General features: G+C 37.5%; 1 protein-coding gene across 9 annotated transcripts in view; it reads right to left on the bottom strand.

Annotated features, from left to right (window-relative positions):
* The window catches only part of PBRM1 (polybromo 1), a 69,126-nt gene that overhangs the window by 16,032 nt on the left and 29,291 nt on the right, over nt 1-23,803 (bottom strand). For 8 of the 9 annotated variants that reach the window (XM_040590156.1, XM_040590155.1, XM_040590154.1 and 5 more), the window contains 14 exons: nt 20,969-21,110; nt 20,287-20,384; nt 16,941-17,217; nt 15,776-15,881; nt 13,734-14,376; nt 12,669-12,880; nt 11,361-11,546; nt 9,451-9,608; nt 8,248-8,514; nt 6,729-6,874; nt 6,261-6,418; nt 5,413-5,596; nt 3,983-4,193; nt 10-211 (listed from right to left, as the gene is read on the bottom strand). In XM_040590156.1, coding sequence (XP_040446090.1) covers nt 10-211; nt 3,983-4,193; nt 5,413-5,596; nt 6,261-6,418; nt 6,729-6,874; nt 8,248-8,514; nt 9,451-9,608; nt 11,361-11,546; nt 12,669-12,880; nt 13,734-14,376; nt 15,776-15,881; nt 16,941-17,217; nt 20,287-20,384; nt 20,969-21,110 — 2,990 coding nt within the window. Of the gene's footprint in view, nt 1-9; nt 212-2,847; nt 3,163-3,982; nt 4,194-5,412; nt 5,597-6,260; nt 6,419-6,728; nt 6,875-8,247; nt 8,515-9,450; nt 9,609-11,360; nt 11,547-12,668; nt 12,881-13,733; nt 14,377-15,775; nt 15,882-16,940; nt 17,218-20,286; nt 20,385-20,968; nt 21,111-23,803 lie in introns of those variants that run through there. The other variant, XM_040590162.1, reaches the window with a different exon arrangement.

Raw genomic sequence — 23,803 nt, forward strand, 5'->3', positions numbered from 1 at the left:
TTTATTTACCTTCATATTCTGCTTTCTTTGTTGCTTCCAAGTTTCTCCATTCAGTTCCTACAAGCCTGCTGAGCTCTCCAAAGGAGTAGTCTGGGTGCTGAGCTTTAATCACAGCTCTCATCTCGCTGCTAAATAAGATGTACCCACTCATGTTGATCTTCCTTTTTGATCCCTCCTTCTTGGTGCTGCCCTTAACAGACTTGGGAGTGGACTGTGAGAAAAAGCAGTTATGACCACAAGTGTACAAAAGAGAAGCTTCTTGACATACAAAATTCAAAGCTGTAAGAAACAGTATTTTACAACATTCCTGTATTTTTCTTGAACCTAGTCCCGCAAGGACCATCCAACCTTACAGCTCCTAAAGACAGACTGCATCTACTGATGCATGACGAGCACACGCAAACACTTATGAGAAGTACACAGGGCGGGGGGAAAATCACAATGTTTTGATGCTTTTCAACCCACCCGCATGTAATGCCACCTTTACAACTGAGGCTTCAAAAAATTCTCAGTAAGACAACATAGAATGCCCACTATCAACTAAAACCATTCCAAGCGGAACAAGAGGATTAAGAAAGGCTGAGTAGCAAATAAGTGACTACTTGGAAGGCCAAAACAGAAAAAAAATAATTGTGTTATGTTACAGATTTCACCCATTGTGCTATTCAGAAATATTGTCAACACAAATTGAGTAAAACATTTTTTTCATTATTGCACATTTCAGGGAAATGCTTCCTTATTTCCTCCTCGGCCTTTGCAACCCCCACCCTCCCTGGCTCCATCTTCCTCTTCACATCCCTAAACACTCTCGGTTTTGCCTGCCAGACCTTCCCTTCTCTCTAGTGCTCACCTTGATTACACAAGCTGCCATTTCTCCATGAAAAACCCAAAGCTCTGTTTTGCTAATCACCATTTACCTACACGGCGGGTTCACATCACAATTCTTATGTTGATAGGTAACCAAAATTCTGTTCCTTTGCTTTTCCCTCTGTGGACGCTCCTGTTGAGAGCTCCTTGATGTCTTAAGTCATCAAAAACTTCAACCTATTAGATACCACTGCATTTGTCTTTTTATTTATTTATTTATCTAACCTATTAGATACCACAATTACAATCACTTAGATCCTACAGCTGGAACTCCCTTTTTGAAGGCTCCTTCCACCTGTATTTGAAGGCACCTTCCACCTATATACCAAAACCCTCAAAACGCCCTTCTCATATGCCAAACACAAATTTATAACATCTTGAAAACTGTAATTGATTCCAAATACCTGTTGAGGAAAAAAAGGAAAGAAAAATACATGCAACTGTTTTCTTGCTATCTTGACATTCTGGTCACGTTACTAACTTCTTCTAATTATCGCTTTGACCCTGAAGTTCAGCGGTCTTCTCTCAGCTAAAAACAAAGCTCCAGTGGTAGTAAGATGCTTACAAAAAAAAAATATATCTTTCTCGTCAATTTAAGCCAGGCACTGGATAAACTGAGGTATACTTGTATGTTACTCCAAACTTCACTGGATTAATTTCCAACTGGCAACCCACCCTTAATGTTTTCAATATGAACCCAAAGACAATACTTGTCTTTTGGGGAGAAAGTCTTCTAGGTTTGTCTCTAAGATGGAGGAAGTGAAGAGAACTCCATGCAGGTTCTGGGATGACACACAGGGCACGTACAACTCATCCTGGCTTCTCAAGCAAGCCCACATTGGCAGATGGAGATTTCTCAAGTCAGAAACAGGAAAAGTAATTATGTATTCGGCCTCTTACACATCTGCACTTAGCTACAAGTTTATCAGCTGGTTTTGCCTTTATAGTGCTTGCAACATTTTCAGTAACAGTAATCTAATGTAAAAGCCTACCCATCAGTTTGGAAGGGCAAATAGGACTTTGAGAAACTGTAAGAATTCTGAATTCCGTTCTTGTATTCTCTGGTCTTTTATATATACAACCACTTCTAAATGAACAGAATCTTTTCCATTTGAGTTAGATACTGCATATTCCGTTTTAGATGTGTTTAGAGAAGAAATAAACCAGGACCCCCCTTTATGCCTTTTCTCAGCCATATTGCTTAATCAAAAAAAGGAAGTTGCACGTCTTTTTCTTTTGTAGGTTCGACTCAATTCACAGCAAAGTGCAGCAGGAGAGCATCATCCATGTATTTGTCAGGCCCCACAATACCACGTATTAATTTGTCTTGAGTCCTTTTATCCTTAGATGTAGTAAGAGTTTCTTTATCAGGAGAAAAAAAAAGTTTAAAAGTTCTGGGGTTTAACAGTTGTTAAATAAAATTCTATACGTTTAAGAGAAGATGAAGCAAACACATGCCTTTTACCTAGGAGCTCTGTTTAAAAAGAGACATTTCACTTGGGATATAAATAGAACAGATTATCCGAAGACGAATGTTTATGTCTGTGCTGTATGTTATCTCTCCACTAGAGTTAAATTGTGCTCTGAATGCCAGCTCTCAGACACAATTTGCCTCTTCTTTCCAAATCACCTGTGTGAGGAATCTGCCAGGGCAGCTATCAACCTGGCTTCAAAGAGATATTATATATCAGTATTTAAATAAAACTTCTTAAGGGAACCTGAGCAAAACACAGCTATGTAGAAAGACAGAAAGCAAAGGAGATCAAAAGACAGTGAATGCTGCAGCAGGCAGTTTGTGAACATCTTTAACATCTAATAATCCCTATTTAAACTGCTTTCAGCAGCTGCCATGCTTAACAATGACGATCTTTTGATTTATAAAAAGTTACCGTCCCCTTCCTAAATGGTTATATTAGTTGGCTAATACACGTAACATGCTTTCTATTTGTAATACTCTGCAAGAGTTTTCACAATACTTACAAAAATTCAGCATGTTAAAACGAGAGCAGCAATGCAACCTTGCACAGGAAAACGCATTTCATGGTCTGCCCACATGACAAAAAGTCAGAATCAAACCAAGCTTTCAATTTCATCTCTCTTTCGTGACATCCAAAGACAGTTATTTCTATCCAGGGGTCACATTCTTTCTTCCAACTACCAATGAAGTTGAATGTAATGCAGCAGAAATCCATATAGCTGGTTACAAAAGTGTCTGAAACTCCCTCCTGGTCCCAGCAGGTCATTCCCACCGCCTCTTTAATGCTGGCATTACCTTGGATGTGGCAATGAGATAGACTGATAAAGGGTTCAAAAACTAGTGGCAAACAAACTTTCTTTATTTGGTCAGTTTCCAGATGAAGCAGTTCCTCACCCTGCTTCAACACTCAGTTACATAAATACCAGAGCTTGTGTAAGTAACACAGCATGAGAGGGAAGGGGATCTAAAGTCCCCCCCATTTGAACAGCAGCAATAATTCATGCTGCATTGAAGCAGCATATAACCACACAATTCTTCTTTCACTTCATATTCATTTATCAGAAAATTAATACTAAAGCTTCTAGGACATCCAGTTCTTTTTTAACAAGTTCTTATTTCCAAGTAAGAATGGTAACTCAATACTAAAAAAGTGATATTTTTTTCTCCTTTGAGGATGATGCACAGCATTTTCTAAAAATGTAGCAAACCTGTAACACCCAAATGCTAGATTTTTTTCAAAATTTAAGGAAGAGCTTACAAATGGGCATTAGTTAAATTGAAAATTACAACTAAACCCTTACATTCCAACATTACATTTAATGTACGGAACTGGTATTTCTGAACAAAGTAGGTCATAGAAAACCTACTAATCAGAAATAACACTAACATATGACACAAAAACGTACCCTAGATTTTCCTCAACTGAATGATTTGTTTTAAAAATATTTTAATGGACTTTAATATTATCACCTTGATATCATATTGGATATGCCAAAACTGCTCTGTGTAATTCCATAAACTCAAACTGAAGTATAAATCTATTCTGTGTATATGATAAAATGTTACTGTTTGTTTATTTGGGTTGGGGAAAGAATGCGGAATATAAAGGTTTAAAGGTTTCTCAAGGAAGGTCCTTACCTGTGGTGGAGTATAAGGCATTATATCCAATTCACTAGCTAACGGAGTCTGAAGCTGAGGCATAGAAGGTGTTTCCGTCATATCACCTTCCTCTTCTCCCATCTCTTCCATGTCCTCATCGCCTCCTTCCAACTCAGCAAATTTTGCTTCTAGCTGCTGAATCTTCTTTTCCAGTAGTGGAGATGGTTCCTTCTGAGGAACTATGGGTTTTCTGAAAGGTGGAGGAAGACAAAAAGCAGATGAGAATACACTCACACTTTACAGGAGACAGCATAAGTTTTTGAAGATAAACCCAATTTTTTTTCCTTTATTATTGATCAATATGGAAACAATGGTGACTCAGGATGTGCCTGTGCTTCCTTCCAGAACAAGGAGCAGAAATCACTCAGTGTCTATGGCCAGTATTTCATTTCAGTCACTTGCTAGAAGGAATTTTTTAAAAAAATTTGTATTTTTCATCAGTTAGAAGGGGATTTCAATGCAACAAATACTTTCATTTCTGCAACAGAAGGCAGTTAACACCACATCTTCCTTAGATTTTACATTAAGTTAGAACTTAGTACTTTTATTAATATCAGTGTTCAACAACTGGAAAGCTATTTGTAACCCATAATGGGGACTTAAGTTATTTTAATGATATCCAAGAGAATTTACCAGTCTGATAACGTAACAACTTTTCCTAAAGTCAGAAGAAAACGAAAATATCCACTGGTATTAAGACCATGAAAAGACTGATGTTACCTGGTCTCCTTCCCAGAAGTGTGATTAGTCAAAATTGATCTTCTCCTACAACTATGACTTTTATATATGTACAGGGTCTGGCTGGGATGGAGTTAATTTTCTGCACAGTAGCCCGTATGGTGCTGTGTTTTGGATCTGTGACCACAACAGTGTTAGTAACACATCAATGTTGAACTGTGTTAGCACATTGTCAGGGCCTTTTCTTTTTGCCACTCTGCCCCCGCAGCAAGCAGGCTGGGCATGGGCAATAAACTGGGAGAGGAGACAACCAGGACAGTTCAGCCAAACTGACCAGGGATATCCATACCGTATGACGTCATGCTCAGCAATAAAAGCTGGGGGAAAGGAGGAGGAAGGGGGGGACATTCAGGGTTACGGTGTTTGTCTTTCCAAGTAAGCATTCCACATGTCAAGGTCCTGCTTCCCCGGAAATGGCTAAACATCTGCCTGCTGATGGAAAGTGGTGAACTAATTCCTTATGTTGCTTTTTTTGCATGCGCAGCTTTGCTGCACTTATTAAACCATCTTTCTCTTGACCCAGGAGTTTCTCCTCCTTTTTCCCTTCTCTCCCCCACCCCCCTGAGGGGAGTAAGCAAATGGCTGGGTGGGGGCTCAGCAGCCAGTCAGTCAGTCCACCACAATACAGACAGTGTGCTCAGGTGACACCCTCATTCCCATCACATTTTTACCTAAAATAGTATATTTCGTCATCTACAACTTTTGCAGAGAGTGAAAACCTCTTCAGCCCTTTAAATTTCTTCATTTGTTTGTCGCTTTCATTGTAGCGGCTCTCACAAAGAAAAACATCGTTTTCAGAGATTTCTGTTGGTCTGCAGGAGAGGAAGTCTTTGAACGACAGAACTACACACTTTCCTGCAGAAATGAAAGAGCTGGGTAAGAAGGCAGCCACGCTTCCAGACATTTCACAAAAAGTGTGGAAACTCAAGTTTTTGCCTGACATAAGTCAGAAGTTTCCCAGTATTTGGTGCAACTATGGAAAATACAGCAATCAATATCCCTATTCAATAACATCACTCACGAGAAACCTACACAAACTTAATGTAGCTTTTGGATTTTTGTAAAGAACACGAAAACCTGCAAGATAACAAAACCCCGTGATCACTAGTCAGCTATATTCAGTACAGTATCATAACTACAAAATTAAGTACATAGTCATCATCTTAAGCAACAAACCAAATTTCAACCTCCTTCTGGGATAACTTCCAGGTAACACATACTGGAATAATTACATTAATAACTGAGAATAACAGAGTTTTCTGTTCTCTGGCTGCAGACAACGTTCACTTTGATATCACACATGTAATCCTCTTACTATAAGAAAGCTTTCTTACAGTGAAAATTCTCTCTACAGGTCCCAAAGACAGGAATGCATATTAGAAATGGACTGATTAACCTCTCCTCCCCCACTCAATATGAAAAAAAATAAAACTTGGAATCAAGCCTACACATAGCTATAAATCACTTCAGAATGTGTAGGAAAAGAGTGTCCATTGGATTTAAAGTTGTTAATAACTACCCAAAATGCAAGTCATCGGACAGGTCTCCTCCAAGTTACTCAAAAATACTTCCTTCTTGTAGAACATTTTAGTTGGTTCATGTTCAGTTTCTTCAGGATGTATAAAGATTGGACCAAAGAAATACGCAGCTCCATCTCGCACCCACATCTTTTCAATTCTAGAAAGAAAACCAAACCACTGACATAAATGAAAGGCCATCCCTTGCAAATCAGACAGCTGAACACACTACGTTGTTCAGGAAGACTGTCAGCACAAAATGAGTACAAAGAACAGCCTATTCCAATTGTACCACTGTATCACCTTTTTATTAGTGGCTAAACTTCGACCTCAATCTGTTAAGTTGTAACATTTAACTTCATTCAGAAGATATTTTTTTCCCATCCTCTTTTATACTTTTTGCAACAAACCCATCTTTTGTCCAATTTCTTTTTATAGACACAAACTGCAAATAAAGAAGTTGCACCTACCGTCCTACTCGAGGTCGCACTAACCCATGTGATTTTATGAAGACACAGTCCCCAACCTTAAGCCACATATCATTGTAGCAGAGCTGTTCAAAGTAATGGCAACCAGGTTCTCCATTGGACATTTCTACTGGAACATCTTCTTTGTCCTGCAGAAGAATATGCATTTAGAAACTTGTGGAAGAAGGAAAATCAAACACACAAATAAAAAGATGCCAGGTGCAAGTAAAAAAAAAACTTTGCTCTATCTTCACATTACCAGTAATAGGTAAACACTAGACAGTTCTGTACGTGCAAAAGTGAGAAGCCTTGAAATTTAAAAATGAAATAGCAAAACCAAAGATACCCTCCATGTATGTCACAAGCATTCCTATTTCATAAAGCTGCAATTTTGCCAGAACAGTAATTTACAGGTCCTTTGTTCTGGTGCTTCGAAGTTAACTGGCCATGCCAAGCCTTGTCAGCTTATTTTGATGGTTTGTTTTAAAGCACCATAACATGCTTAAGAGACAAGAACTGAGTATATGGCCAAGTTAACGTATATGGAACTATAATGACTTAACTCTCATATACAATAATATGAACGCTCCATGTATTGCTTGCAAAATCATACCATTAGCCCCACTTAATTTCTTACTTTTTAGTCAAAAGTCACATTGTGCCTCAATTTAGCCTTTTAGCCTAGGATTTCAGAAAGCCAGTGAGAACACAGGCTATCTCCCCATGGTGTGGAAGGAAAAGACCCTACAACTTTTCATTCTCTTGGTAGAAAGAATTCCTTCTTTTGCCATGATGTGACTAAATACAATAATATATACTAAGCGTCTGGTTAAAGCTGACAATGAGTGTGCCGGGTATTCTGTTCTGAGGTTCTGTTTGAAAAATAGATATAAAGTGGATTTATTTTATGACTTAAGTTTATTTGTTTATGGCTCGATTTTAGATTAATTTAATTGAATAAATTAATTCATTTCTTTTATGACTATACACAACAATATAAGCCATTTTTACTCAGCACGTCGGACAGAAATATTCTTAAGCATTTTGACAATAAACCAGTTATAAACCATAAACAGGTCACAAGCAACAGAAATTATGTATTGCTTACTGCTGCCTAGCTACTGACTATTTTACTGAAACACTAACTAACAAAGCACTTCAGCATTGCCATGGACTAAAATTAGGCTTTTAGTTCTACTGATTCTTTAGGCTTAAGACAGGCTTTACATTAAAAGTGTAATTTTCTTTTCTTAAGTGTTAAAAAACCCCAAACAACCCCTTCACATGATCACAAGAAAACATTTCTAGAACCTAGCAAGTATGTACACAGTTTATTTTCTGTTTAGTCTATTTATATTGTTTGCATTTATTTACAAATGTGTGTAACATAATATGTAACAGAAACTTATTTTTATGTATTTTATTGTGTCTGTATGCAGTGAAACTGAGGTCATGAGGACTCATGTTTTGCCACTCTTTATCTGTCAAACATAACTGATGTTCCACTTGTTATCTTACATACCTTTTCAAGATGAAGGATACTTTCTCCCACCTTACTGTCTTCCAATGTTTCAGCATGTTTCTCCTCATCTACTTTGTCTGTATTAGCAAACACAGAAGCAACACGGACCACAGGCAGGGGGACATCTCGTGGGACAAATCTTACAGAGCTTACAGGCATAGTCCACAGTTTAATCTTTTTAAAAGATTTTGTCTTTGCAGAGTAACGTGACTCACAGACATAGACATCCTCATCTCTGAAGTTTTCAGGACACAATTTAAAATATTCCTGGAGATTGAAGAAAAAAATATTAAACATTCCAGCAATACACACACACAACCCCCACAGACACACTGCACTCCCTCTCATGCTTTCTGGGTTTTTTTTTGTTTCAGAATCAGTAACACTTTTAGACAAATATAGCCCTTCTGATGAGTTCTTTTCTTCCAGTTTGGCATCCAAGTTATATTAAAAATAAAAAGCAAACAACAAGAAATTCCACCCTTAGAGAAGCAGCTAAATTCAGTACAAGTTGTCATGCGAGAAAAGGTTTTCTTCATTTACCCAAACAGTACATTAACAAGTATAAGATCTGCAGCCTAAAACTACCTTTACAAGATTTCTGAGCTTTGACTTGGAAAGAGGACACAATAACGAAGTTGTTTTTGTTTTGGGGGAGTGGAGTAGGCTCCATGCTCATTGATATGAGACCATGATATCCACTCATGTACTCAGCAGCTGTAGCGCTTTGTTCCATACACACTACCTCCCAAAACCACTGGTTGAGATAGGTCTGTTGCAAACAACCCAAAAATCCTCAGCACAAGGATGGTGTAGACTCAAATTTGAGAAAGAGATAAAAGACTTCATCATCTTACCAAGCCATTCAAGTCTCCCTCTCTGCCAAACTAAATCTACAATGCTTTTATGGAAACTTTAAGAAGTTACCTGCAATTTCTCTCTAAGTGCTCTGAAAAATCAATTAGCTTATTATCTAATAAGCACGTGATTCTACAAACCTATCAGCGTCGGCATACGCCATCACTTGGATGAACTACATACCTCATGAACCAAATGAAGAATAAAACCAGTACACAGGTACAAGTAAATCCTACTTTATTTAAGTTATTAGCAGAATGTCTCTGTTAGAATGCCTACAGCTTTTCAAGAAAATAGCAGAGAACATATTATTTGCTTAACCAAATAGTCTGAATAGTCTCTCACCTTGACAAACATGACCACACATTTGCCTAAAATTTTGCTAACAGGAACTTTATTGTAATAGTCACTTTTAAAAACTTCTTTCTCCAAGAATTTTCGTGTTGCAAGATGAAACGTTTCATTCGGTCGATAAAACCAACATCCGTATAGCCATTTCTCTCCTTTGGGGCAGGGGGGTGGGGGTGGGGAGGAGGAGAAAAAGATAAAAAACCCCACATTAAATAGCATATTCTCCAGTGCATGAGCCAGAAAAAAATTCTAGAGATTGATTTATTATCAAATAGCAATGCAGTAATTTATACTGACAGTAAGTTGTTTTTTAAAACAGGACAAGATTCCTTAACTGTTTCAGGTAAGGAAAACTAGGTTGCTTAAAAAGCCTGCCAGTTGTTTTTTCCCCAGTAAAACCTGACTCAGCAAAATAAAGGAAGAATCATTTCTTATTTATAAATCTTGACTTTCAGGCCTTCAAATGGCTTCAGCATCTACACAACAATCACCTGATTATTTGAAGAACCTTGGATAACTGGTTTCAAGTTCTTTAAAGAACCATTTCTTCCATGTTACGCTGTGACAATTGTTACAATTGTTAACAATGATTTATAAAGTAGTTACAAATATGTACTATTTCTCGAAGTCAAAGAAAATCTGTACCTGTACACTAAGCCAGAATAAAAAAAAAAATGTTATTCACTTTCCCCATCACAGACAAACAAACATAAACATCCAACTGGCCAATGTTCCATCTACCCAAATACGCTGCATCCAACTGAGTGAGCAGGACAGGCTATTAAGAGAACACATTTGACCTTGGCCACTCTCCCTAAAGTTGTTCCACTCCTACAGTCATTATACTGGGGTGTTAGAGAGCTATTCTCTTCATCTGTGTATTATTTACTGGTTATTCCCCTTACTATTTGGTTTAGACCTGTTGTACATGGACTTGTCTCACCCATTTTTTAACCTGCAGATATAATCTGCCTCCGCAAGCTCCTGGGGAAGCCAGGAGGCTCACTACCCACTGTATTAAAAAGCCAAAGACTTTCACATATTTTAGCAACATGTGATTTAATCTGATTTATTGGTACCAATGAGTGCCCTCTAACTCTAGTACTGCTGGATTTCTTGAACAGCATTTCCGCATTCACCTTATCTACCCACTTAAGGATTTTGCAAACCTTGATTATATCCTGCCTTACATTTCTCCTCTCCAAATTTAAGTCACAGTCTTCTTAATCTGACCTTGTAACACATCCATTCCATCCCTTTTAATAAAAAGTGCAATCAAAATTGTTAATTCCACTATACCCCACTGCAGTTCTCAGCAGCTGTAGTTTCCAGGATTGCTGAGAGTGCACCATGTTTATCTGATACTCTGCCACATCTCTAGCCTTCCTTACACTTAAGAGAAGAACCTGCTGCAAACAGAAGGCATCACTGCTAAGAAAAAAAAACAAAATAGCACTTGTTATGGCTTGATTTGGCCTAGGAAATGCAAGGTTCAGCTCAATTCTGGAATTTAACAAAAGCAAATTCTGAAACTGAGCTGTTCTGCGGAACATTTGCAGTTAAACACTCCCAACTTCGGTTCAGATTTCTCAGCAAAGATAAACCCCATGTGTTCTTTTGCACCTAAATTACAAGGACCCCATCCCACTTAAAAGAGCCTGTTCTCTGGGATGCTTACAAATTGAGAGTAGGTAGAGATCAACAACAGAAAAGCATGTACTGATCCAAGAACTTTGCATTTGTAATGTCCTTTGGAATAAAGCAACTCAGAAACAGGAAAAACATACTTGTCCACAGGTACTTCTGGCAATAAAAAACATCTACACAGAAAAAGCTCAAACTGGAAGCTTTAAATAGTAATAAGTTTCACCATATTTTTTTTCCTATAGCAAAGACATCCTTACCAGCTGAATCTTCCCACAGCCTCTCAATACAGACTATGTGAGGTTGCAAGTTGGCTTCAGCAGGCTCCACATACACATAATCTCCTACGTGGTACATGCTGTTCTTGAAGCTGCAATCCTGGCTGTAGGTCCGATGCAAGCTTGACAGCCCAGCTGATCCAGAAGAATCCTCACTCTTTTCAGCTTCTTATTTCAAGATGGGAAAAACCCAGATGTTAGTAATGTCACATTTACCATGTTAGCCAAGATTACTGACATGAATGCCCTCACCCTTCGCTGAGTGCAGAAGTGCCACATGACACCTGATGAGTCCCTCTGCCACTGACTTCCAGCATAAAGGATGGGTTTAAGCATGTTTTGTGCTGCTGACTTTTCTGTTGTGCTGCTGAAGGTTGGGTTTCCCTCCTTCAGTTGAATTTTATTGAGTCCTCCCAGTGAGTGAAGAGGAACTCAATGACAGCACTGAGCTCAGAAGCCTTCAGAAAGGCATGTTCGCTTTCTTTGGGGTTTTTAGCTCTCAAAGGAAAACAGAAAAAGGGCATCACAGCTGTTGTCCCCTTATAACATTGAGCCTGGTTGGAGCAACTAGACTTTACTGCTGCTGACATCAGTGTTATGTGGGAAGATGAACCGTGTTAGAAAGACAATTAAGGACAAAAAGCTAACAGCTCTGCTCCCGCCTGTTGGAAGGAGCAATGAAAGCTCTTTATTCATTCCCCTAGACACGCCTCACAATGATTATGTGGACAATAATAGTCAGAAACTGTGAAATGCAGAGGACCTTTCAGAGTAGGTTTCTTGCCCCACAAAATACTGCAAGCACATTCCTCTTCACATTCACAGCAGCCAAGTAAGAAACACAAAAGGCTTACTTAAATACCATTCCTTTACTAGTGATAAAAGCATGATTGTAGAGAACATCAGCAGCACATCAAGAAACGAGTATTTATCAAAAAGGAAATGGTCAATTGGAACAGTCATTGCTAAGTTTGTTAGCAGCAGAAATCTATGTAAAAAAATTATTTTCTTTTGTAATATCCTTGAAATAAAAGTACTGATATCCCAATGTGTTCTGATTAAAAAGTTTACATAAGGTATCTAATTATATCTCTTTCTTAAAAGCCAACTGGCCTGGCTGATAAGGATCAAAATAAAACAAATATCTCATAACTTTAAAATACAAGACCCTTGGTGGACAAGTAGACTACTGAGGTCTCTTCGGCAGGCAAAGCTGCAGCAACAGCAGGGCATACATTGCATAGCTACATTTTCCAATTAACACACTCAAAATTAATGAAAAGTAGCTACCTCTCTTCTCCTCCTCTCTTTTAAGCTTATCCTCCTCTATTTCTTTGGGCAGCTTTTCCTTCTTTTCCTTTTCCACATCATTGTGAAGATGCTTGGTGGTATAGCTGAGAGCGGGTGACAGAAGAATCTCTCCATTCTTACAAAGTTCATCCCGAATTTTAATAAAGAACTGCTGAAGTTCAACTGCATCCTCGTAAATCTCCGAATCAGTCCTGTATAAAAATACATACAACAAGGAAAAAACAGTTTTTGCGGACTCAAACAGGATCCTAAACACATACCCATCAATCCCCACACCTACTGATAAAACTAAAGCTTGTCTCTACTCATAGATTTCTGTGCTTACTCATAGTAAGCAGCAGCAGAAATTGGCAAGTCATGTTCCACCTGCTACTCTACTGTCAGTTTGCAGTAGAGCTTACTCAAAACAGTATTTTTGTATACAGCAGTCCTGAAACACCTGAAAAATCAAAGGCAACTAGTTGCGAACAAAACGGTTTCCCACTGGACCTCTATAAACAGTTACCTTTTGAAAACTTAAGTAATAACAATCTTATTAACAAACCTGACTTACTCAAATTACCCATACTCCTGTTAGTAGATGTTTAACATAATTTTTTACCTTTTCTCCTTCAAAGTCAAGATCTCACCCGCATATCCCCAAGTATGCTACCTAATTCAAGTAAAACACTGCAAGAAGTTGCAAGCATTCACAGTTTTTGCACAGTATTACCATTGACTCGTACAACTGTGACTGCTCCTATAGAGTAATCCCCGAGTCAAGCAGTTAATGAACAGTTCCTCCTCTTCATCTTTCAATTTGAAAGTTAGCACAAACTCGGTTTTCATGAGGTCTGCCTTTGGAAGATTAATGTCAAAATTATCTCATAGCAGAAACCTAAGTTTTTCCTTGTTTTTAAATGAAAGCATACATTCCACGGAAGACATGACAAAGCTTTTGAGATTTTCTAAACACACATGTTAAAAGAACTTCAGCCTCTAACATTAACATAAAAAAATCCCACGATAAGACAAAGAATACCTGAAAAATATGGCTCTACTCACCTGTTCATTCTCCTCGCCCTTTCCAGTACCTCAAACATATTCTCCTGGAACAAGTCCAGTCTTCTATAGCGATTATTTTCAACATTTTTTCGGATAATATCGAAAGTCAGAGGAGGTTTATTTGGGAAGTTGGGATCAACAGCAGGAATCTCAGCTAAGGAGTCACTGTAGCATCTGCCCTCATCATCCTGGTGGCTCATAACAGATACAAACAGGTTATGGATAAGTTCCTGAATTAGCAAAGTGACATTGGGCACATGAGAATCCTCATCTCCTTCTATTTCTCTCCGAGTTTCAAGCAAAACTTTATGCAGAACCAGAGCATCTTTATAAATCAAAGATTCTGGCTCATTATATGTGCAAGCGTTATTAAACATCATTACAAAGTCCTCTACCATGGAATCGATATCCTGGTATTTATTTGCCATCATATGACTTCTGATCTTCTCCATGTCAACGGGCTTTTTAATGGTCACATAATAGTCAGGAAGTTCAGACCGAGATGGCAGCCTCAAGAAGATGGCACTCAGTCGCCTGCCTCGTTTATCCGTGTAATTCTTAACTGCTTCATACACCTCATTCAATTTCTGTTGCATTGGAGTCATGTATTTTGATTTTTTAGGAGAAATGCCACTTTTTCGACCTAAGCAGACAAAAAAAAAAAAAAAAAAAAAAAAAAAAGGAAAAAGAATCATTACAAAACCAGAGCTTGCGTGCTTCTTTGTCCACCTTCTCTCCATTGGAGAATTGCTTATTGAAGAACCACTTTATGGTATGAGCAGAAGACTCAATATGGAGCCCATTCCAAGATGCAGCTTCCTTTGTTTTTCATAACTGTGTGAATATTTTTTAATGTTATTTTTGGCAGACAGAATCAGGTTACTATGTGGTCCACCTGGTGAAGGTCTCTTCAGACTTAAGCATGGAAAACACCTTTTCCTACTTAATGTTATTAATAACTCTACTAAATTCAATTTCTTCTTACTAGCTCCACGTAAATTTCTTTGTATTGCTGTTAAAAATCCAGTCATAATGAGGTTTTTGCCATCACTAAAATTAAGCATTCTAAATATCATCAGATTTCTTTTTGACAGATTTTATATTTGCATTATTTTTATATTTAATATCTATAAATATATAAAAATTTATATTATATATTATATTTTTATAATATTAAAATATATTACCTTTAATACTGTAATAATTAGAGAGGATTATTACAGGTAGAATGTAAAGGAAGGCCTTTCATGGGACTATCCATCAGATTAGCTTTTTTATTTACTCAGTATCTCTGTTACTGTACTGCATAGTCTTTGCCTGTGAATTCTGTGCTACCTGTACCTTACCTAAGAGCTGCACATTTCTGTTTCCAAGAGGGCTGTGTGCAACTATTTTCTTTAAGCCTTTCTGTACAATTTTATCCTTCTCTCAGTTTGCTAAGTCCTGAACGCATATTAAAGGGACATAAGATCTGAGTAGCAGCAAACCTAGTTTGCATGGGCAACAGCTCTAGGAACAGACATTGTTGGAAATTTCGCTTCTGTGTTTTTCATGGCTTTCAGTAATTTTCCTAATTACTTTTCAGTAATTTTCCAAATAAAGCTTGCATTTCTTTTATCATTCTGTGGAAGTCTCAGACATTTGACCAGGGAAATTAAGGGCTTTACTCAGTTTGAGAAGTACCTTATTGTAAGCAATCCCAGTAGCACACATTAAGTGTGCTGATGAAGTGTTACTGAGCACATAATGCAGCATCTAACATTTGGACACCACCACATGATTAAATGCCAGCCATTCCAACCATTCCTAAGTTTTCTTTCTAAGTTACTTTTCTGAGAAAATGTTATATGCAACAACTAATATTATATGCACAGATAAACACACCATTGCTGTCATGATTTTGAAAATATAATTCTACTTTGCATGTCAGTGTCAATTTGCAGACCATATCTTCTATTCTAAAAGGAAGATCCGTTAATCTGTCTTGTTTGGTTTTCATTAAGTGTTGAAATGAGACACAGCAATGTATGAGGTTGCCTTACTTAGCTTTAGTTTAGGGGATGCAACATCATCATCTTCAGCTAGGGGTCCCAGTTCTTTCCTTTTTTCTTTAAGGATCTTTTCCAGCATATGGGCATCATTGTATACCTATTAATCAGTAAAGTAATCAAAAAGCAAAACAAAACAAGTTTTACTGTGTTTAGACTAGTTTAGAACTAGTCCCCAAGAAACATTTAAATGTTAGTTTGAAAAAGCTGAAAGCAAAACCAAGCACTTGATTAAAAAGACGGGCTTATTTCTCAAATGCACACCTTTAATAGACTTACACAGGTAAGCAGAACCAATGAATACCACCTAAATCGGGCAGATATAAACCTTGAATAAATTATCCAATTAAACTGCATTGCTATTCCAAAGACTACAAAGTCATCAAACCATTCCGCTGAGCAATGAAAGATCTCTTGAACTTTTGTGATTCCATCAAGGTACAAAGGACTAGAACAGGCCTCCTGGGTCTTCAAATCCAACCCCGGTGAACACAACCTCATCGTAAAGTCCTGCACAGTAGCCTATCAAGTTCCTCGTTAGAAATAGCTGCATGTTTCTCTGTTCCACACATCATGCTCGCTGGCTGAGAAATACCACAATATAGAAATACCCTACAATGTATTTGTGAATGAAAAGCATATTCCTTTCAGACTCCTTTTGCTACACTAAACAAGTCAGGTCTTCTAGTCTGATCTCCCACACACTCCACTTCCACAAGACCGTATCTGGTTTCTTTCCAACTACTACCTCCCTTTTCAGAGGTTCTGATCTCCAAATCACAAGCTGATGACTACTCACTGTGCAAATACCTTCATGTGACTAACTGAGGATGAATAACGAGAATTTAGTAACCAGCTTATTTTTTAAAAAACATAGTAGGAAACATTCAGCTGACATCCTTTGTAGTGGAAGAACAGGTTTAGCTAACAGGAAGTAAGTCTAACCTTCGCAAAGGAGGATGTTGCATTCCATGTTTCTACAATTATAGACGAAGACAGAATTTTAAATATTAGCAGAAAGAAAAAGTCGTATTTCTATTTCAGTTCAAAAATTATCATAAATGATGTGAGTAACAGTCAAAGCTAAACCATCCTAACATAACTTATACATCTGCAAAGAAGCAGAGAGGTAAGGGTGACTGCAGAATCAAAGCAGTACCTGGGAGCCCTCCTCATTATAATGCCTTGCATTTCGGAACATGAGCTTCATGTCTTCAATCATGGCTTCTTCCCCCACGTACTTGTCATTGCGGATGTTGTGTTCTATCATTTTCAAGTCCATTGGCTCCAAGATAATTTTATAATAGTCTGGATAGTCTTTTTTGGATGGCTTAACCATAAACAGATCACAAAGCCGTCTGCCTGTGCCTGGTTCTCGCGCTTCCAAAACTGCATTATATAAGATCTTCATTCGTTGCTTTCTTATATTTTTTTTGCTGTTAGATTAAAGAAAAGAACAAAAATGTCAGTGGCTTTCCCCCCACTTCCACCACTAATATCAAAATGACATTATCCTCTGCCATGAAAAAACCACCACAACCACCTAAACACACACACACAAGAAGTTCAACATTAAGACAGTGTATTAGAAACACAGGTCCATTAGCAAATAATGACAGCATCGTAACCAGCAGCCTGCTAAGTAAACAGGAAACCAACTTTAAGGTATGCTTTTTCTCATTCAGTTTAAGTGTTCTACAGCCTAAAACAAATAACTAGTTTTCAGATGTGCAAAGGTCAAAAGGACCTCTAAGCATGGTCCAGCTGCAGACAAAACAGAAAAAAAATTCAGGACTAGGCTTCCGAATCCAAACCCTCATGGTCTAGTGTGAACGGGGAAAAACCCCTCAGCCAGTATCTTCATGACTACCTCTGCTGAATACAGAATAGCTCAAGTCTTTAATATTCATCTCAGAGTAATTATTTATCTTCTTCAGTACCAGATACAAGAAAATAAGGATGTCAAGAATATAGTAGGAAGAAAGGTCTGAATTACTTAAATATCTGTCTACCACAGTCAAATGAAGTTCCAAGTCAATAAAGCTCACCAAAACTGCAAACCCAAGTAGAAAACGGCCACGTATGTTATCACCACAAACTTGACACTCATCCTATGTGCAGCTATTATTATGATTGTCTCAAGAAATCTGACAGCACAAGACACAGGTTATCAGGAAAACAGTTATGTATGGCTCCCTGTACATATACTACTTGATCTATAAGTAAATCAGATATGAGAGAGGAAAGCTTACGTTAATAATGTGTAACCTCAGCTCAGATGCCAAGGGTACTCTTAGAAATGCACTCTCTACAAAGTACTTTTAAACCAGCTTCCAAATTGCAATCTCTAAGACTTATTCAAGTAGTTGTAACTTTGACTATATTATCTGTGGAGACAGCAACAACAAAAACTACCTTCATTTGCAGAATGTGCAAAAGATCACTGTGCAACCTGCTAGAATTGAAACTGCATCCATCCATTCCACCATCTAGACCTTTTCCTCCTACATTTAAAATATACCTAATCTAGAATAGCCTCATGCCTCAGATACTTCTTGCTCCTTGGTGAGGTCAGCAAATTAACTGATAAAAATTTATGTCACAACACATGAGAAAATTAAAAATGTATAGAAGTATAGGTTAAGAACCTTTTTTCTGCATTATCTTCACTGCTGGAAAATGTTAGTCAGTGGTTCACAGTAGCAGATGAGCAATGCCAGAACAGAGACATGCTTCTGCATTCCACATTTTAACATCTTTCCAAGTTTTAACATTCAGTTCAATGGAAGTAGGTAAAGCAAAACCAAAGCAGAAATAGTGAAAGGCCTGCCAATACTCAAGGTTCAGGTGATGCATCTGATACACAAAAGGGGACATTTAAACAACTTTCTTCTGTGTCACTATTATTTTCCCAATGGGATTAATTTTGCCTGGGTTATTAGTTTCCTTTTTCAGCAACATTTTGGAATTCCTCTCATTGCTTCACTTCTGCTCTCAGCAGCATTTACAATCTTCTTTTACTTCCTATCATTCAGCAAGTGAAACTGGTCAAGTATTGAACCGACAAAGTCAAAAGCATTTCTAGGTTCTCTTCAGGCATGAATCATTTTGATTTCCCTTACCTATGAACACCACTTTTTCTCTTGTACTGTTCTTAGATGACAAAGTCTAACAGCCTTTTTCTTTCAAACATTTCTGTATTCTCTTGCACAGGGTGATCAAAAGCCACACAGGGTTAAAACGACACTGATGACAGTCTGACTTGCTTGATTAGGTTAGTACTTCTTGTTGAATCTGAAGATCACAGAACTAGCAATTTTTGCAATTTGATCCTTCCTGATCTTCATTTGGTACCGTGGTCTTACTGTTCCAGTACATTTCTTCTTCCTAGCATCCCTAAACTGCACCACCTTCCAATTCCACATAAACATTTGTTCTCTGCAGATTTTTTCTATGAGTGTACATTGTTGCACTTCCTTGATTGCTCTCAAGTGAATCCTTGCTGATGCTCTATTTCACTCCTGTCCTCCCTCCACAAGTGTCACTTTGACAAAACAAAGAACTAAAAATACAGGAAGCTGAAGATCATAAGCAACACCAAAGAATGATGCTGAATTACAGTTTTATACTGGCAGTTGCTACTATTGCAAGAACATCAGAAACTGAAACTTATTTCAAGTCATACCACAAGGCAGACTAGAGAAACCATCCCTTGTTGGAGTGAAATACATCACTAATATTAATTACAGAACAGCTACCACTGTTAAAGAACATTCCACAAAGCATCATTATTGTTCACTAAAAGAATATATTTTAAATCATGAATTTTGTTTACATTACAGTATCCAAAATAATCAAACTATTATATTTCCATGTGTCAAATGCCTTCTTTGGCCCTGCTGCTGACAGGTAAGTCACTGAGAAGTGCAAATTCAGAAGGGAGAAAGAAACAATTCTCTAACATTAATGATGAAAACTCCTCAAGCAGAGTTCAGGTCATGGAAAATGAAAATGTTTATGCCAGGAGACTTCACCAAATTAAAATATTTGTAGCGTAATACTATAAACTTCCAAATAAACTACTGACCTATAGTGTTAACTTTAATTATACTCTGCAATCATTACATATATGGTCATATATATTGGAGAAGTAGTAGAAAAGAAGTAATAAATTGCCAGCAACCTATGAAGTCTATACAGTAGGCTAAAAAAAACACAACACATACAAAAATCTGGAAATCCATTTGAAAAAATTACCTAATTCAGTGGAACTACCTTGTCCATGCCACTTACTGAAGTTATATCAACAACTGCCAACTAACAGGCCAACAAAGAAAAATAAAGTCAGCAAATAGTTTTGTATTAATTAGAAACAACACTTAATGAGGTTAAGTTTCAGAATTACAAATCCTTACACAAATGCTAAAACCCATGGCTTAATATTCTCTTTAACAAATAGAAGATGTAGCAATGTCATGGTCTGCAGGACCTGCAGAAATGTGTACCTTTTCCTTTTTGAGCTGCCAGTATCAGATGTAGCAGAAGAAATCATACTGTCCCCGTCCTCAATATCATCTCTCCTAGCAAGCTCCTTCTTCTTTGCCTGAAAAAAGAACAAATCCCTGAAGCCAAACTCTCTGCTGGACATTGCCAGAACAGTATTAAACATCAGAATAGAACAGATGCACAAAGAAAGATGCAATTACAGGTTTTGAGACTAAACAACCATCAAAATATTTCCAGTGATTTACTTAATGTAAGTTGGCCAACTAAAATAGCACTATAATTCTTTTTAACTGTCAGAAAAAATCTTGAGGAGCCAATTTGAAAACAATGCCATTTCAGACTGCAGCACTTAGCTGGAACACTTCATGAAAATTAAGGTGTTTTAGATCCTCCAATTACCTGAAAACCCTAAAAAAACCCTCACATCATCAATTTTCTTACAACTTAATTGGGATAAGTCTCATAGTAAGGAATAAAAGTGATGAAAAGAAATCACAGAACACAGCAGGTGTGCTGAAGGAAAATCACCCTATGATGCTCTTCATTACCATACTTCCCCCTAAGGAAGAAAATCCTACTGCAAATACAGGTCTAGTTAAAAATTATTTTGGAAAAAATATTCACTAGGGAAATAAATTCACGTGTGAAGTTATATCCTTTTGATTGTTCTACTCCACATACCTGCATAACCTGCTGCATTTTCAGTACTCTTTTGTAGATGGCAGAATTGGGAACATTGTAGCGCTTGGCATTTTCAAACATCAAGTTCAGATCAGCCTCCAACTGATCTAAAGTTTCATATTCATGGTTCTTCAGTTTGGTTCTGCACAACAGAAACAGCAATTAGGTATTTTACAAATTACACATTACAAATGAGTTCTTTAACATCTTCGTTTTCACGCTAAATCAATATCCAAAGAGCTCTAATTATGGGAACGTGTTTTCTTTTTTTCTGATGCTGCAGTAATACCTTCCAGTTGCAATTATATTAGAGAAATGTATCTCCTCTTAAAGAATGCTTTTAATAAATCTGAAAGCTGCCCTCTTCAAAGCTGTGCAAACTGAAATCCTGTTTCCATACTCAGATGAGATGTGATACAGATGAGGCACAAGTACAACCTGCTGAGACTACTCCAGTATACCTTAGCTGTGACCTGTGGGGCTTGGGTATGATGTCAGTGCGACAAGTTAGCCTCACACATCCACAAATGCTGTCTTCCCTACATGTCAATTCTACTCATCAGTGAGAGTCAAAAGTGCCCATCACCTCCCATGTTAACTCCCTCCAATTTTTGCCTTCTCTTAGAACCACCTGGTTGTTGATTGGTGCTACCCACAAAGTGCACTTCACATGAAAACAGTTTAGAAAAGGACTAACGACCAAAAAAAAAGTCATTTTTCATACGGTAAACAGACAAATCAGTGCACCAAGTTTGCCAGTAACTTAATCTGTTTTCTCGTATTTCCTTGCTCAAGTGGTCAAAGTTCTACCCAACTTTTTTAAGACTTCCAATACCTCATTAAACACAACAGAAAACAGCCATCTGCAGCAACACACACAAAAAAAACCCTGTCATAACACAAAATGCAGTCATCCTCCTTCACATCTCCTTCCTTGCCCGCTCCCTGTCTCACCCACCGGTTACACAATGCCTTTAAACCTAGTCTGGTTTCTACAGGACCTAGCAGAATGTGAACCTGCCTGATGCAGCATAAACACTACCACAAAATAAATCTTTTAGTCCCAGACCTCGCCTGCCTATGTGACCTTCCAGCTGAACCAGTGAACAAAGAGTTAACAAATGTTCAACTTCTGTTAAACAGGACTCTTTCTCTGGTCAGCCAAGGATTAGGAAATCACGCTTGGAAAAACTGCTATAAAAACTGAGAAGTGCATGTGTCTATAAAGCTGTCACGATGCAAAAGCATTTTGCAGGAAATATCCAACTAACTGCATGTTGCCAGGACAGCAGCTGCATGCGCCTTACTGAAATGTAGCCTACTTCTTTTTTATTTCTTTCAGATCTGAAGCACTAGTGTGTCCTCAATGACTATGAGAAAAGCAAAAGACAATTTTGGACAAATATCCTAAATTTAAGATGTGGAGAAAATTACTTGTTCCATTCTCACTTAAACCAAACCATTTTAAGTTCATCTGTCTTTTTTAAGACTTTTAAGACACCAGCATCTTGCAAACCTTTATGCATTATTTCTTAATTATTTTTGTTTCCAATTGAAGCAACAGATAATTGAAAAGTTTCCCTGTCAGTTTCACCCACTCTGCAATTCCAAAAAACAGAGTTACCAATATAATTTTCGTTAGATTAGTAAAAACCATGAATAATAATAAAAACCCAACCAAAAACACCCCGCAAAAGCAAAAGAGCATGGGTACCAATTAAATTACCACAAAGAAAAGGCCAAGTCAGCCTGCATTTCTACCTTGTAAAACTCCAAGAATTATTTGTATACATGATATACATGACTAGTATTAAAAAAGTTAAAAACAAAATAAAAAGCCCATTAAATTCAGGATTACTTTGCCCTAATCCACAGGCTCAGAAATACCGAGGATGTAAAACACTGAGTCTACTTCACGTTCTTGCCACTGTGACAAAGCTGGAGATGACGTAAGGTGGCCTAATCTGAACGCTCTCTAGTACAAAAAGCAAGATCTACAGAGTAAAATGGACGTAATTAATTCTTGTAGTCCAACAAGGATGTTGACAAGCAATTACAGGACTTCAGCACACAAACACTTGCTGGTGTTAATAAAGCTAACACATCATTAAAAAGAATACTCAAGAAAACATTGAATAGAAAGGCTTCAAAGACTTGCATCAAAACCCCCAACTAATAAGCTCATATTTATCCAAAACATCACAAGTGACTTTTAATTTTTTTTCAAAACAGATTAAAGAACATTCTAATTTTTCAAGGCACACAGGGTAATTAGGTGTGCAAACAAGCTGTAATTTCCTTGTTTCATGATGTTATTGCAGATGTTTATAAAATAGATTCAAACTTTCAAAGGATGATTAGAAAACAAAAATCATATCTAAAGGCAATTCTGCATCTTAGAAAAAGGTACTCAGGTCAACTACATTACTTTAGAGGCTAAGAACATTTAAAAAAACCTCAAAAGCAAGTCTTGTGCAGAAATCAATTAAGGGGCAGCACTAGAGAGAAACGCTGACCAACAAACTCCAAGGGGAGAAAAAAGTCTGTTAGTCAATGCTTTAAACTGATAAAGACAGCTGCTAGAGGGCAAGGAATCATGCTTCAGAAATCCTACCAACAAAGCTGGGATAAAAATATCTTTTTATCCTCTCAAGATCTACTCAGTAGTTCATTCTCTTGCGAGTAAGCAAGTCTGCATGCAACAGTTCTGCTTTTCAGCTCCTGGCTCAGATTTTGCTTAACTATTAGTAGCATGGAGCTTATAAACATTCTCGTGCAACTCTGGCATGTTTGCCTTCTTCCAGAGAAGTAAAACAAGTTTGGAGAGACTAGACA

Source organism: Falco naumanni, chromosome 4 (genome assembly GCF_017639655.2).
Source record: "Falco naumanni isolate bFalNau1 chromosome 4, bFalNau1.pat, whole genome shotgun sequence".
NCBI classification, from domain to species: Eukaryota; Metazoa; Chordata; class Aves; order Falconiformes; family Falconidae; genus Falco; species Falco naumanni.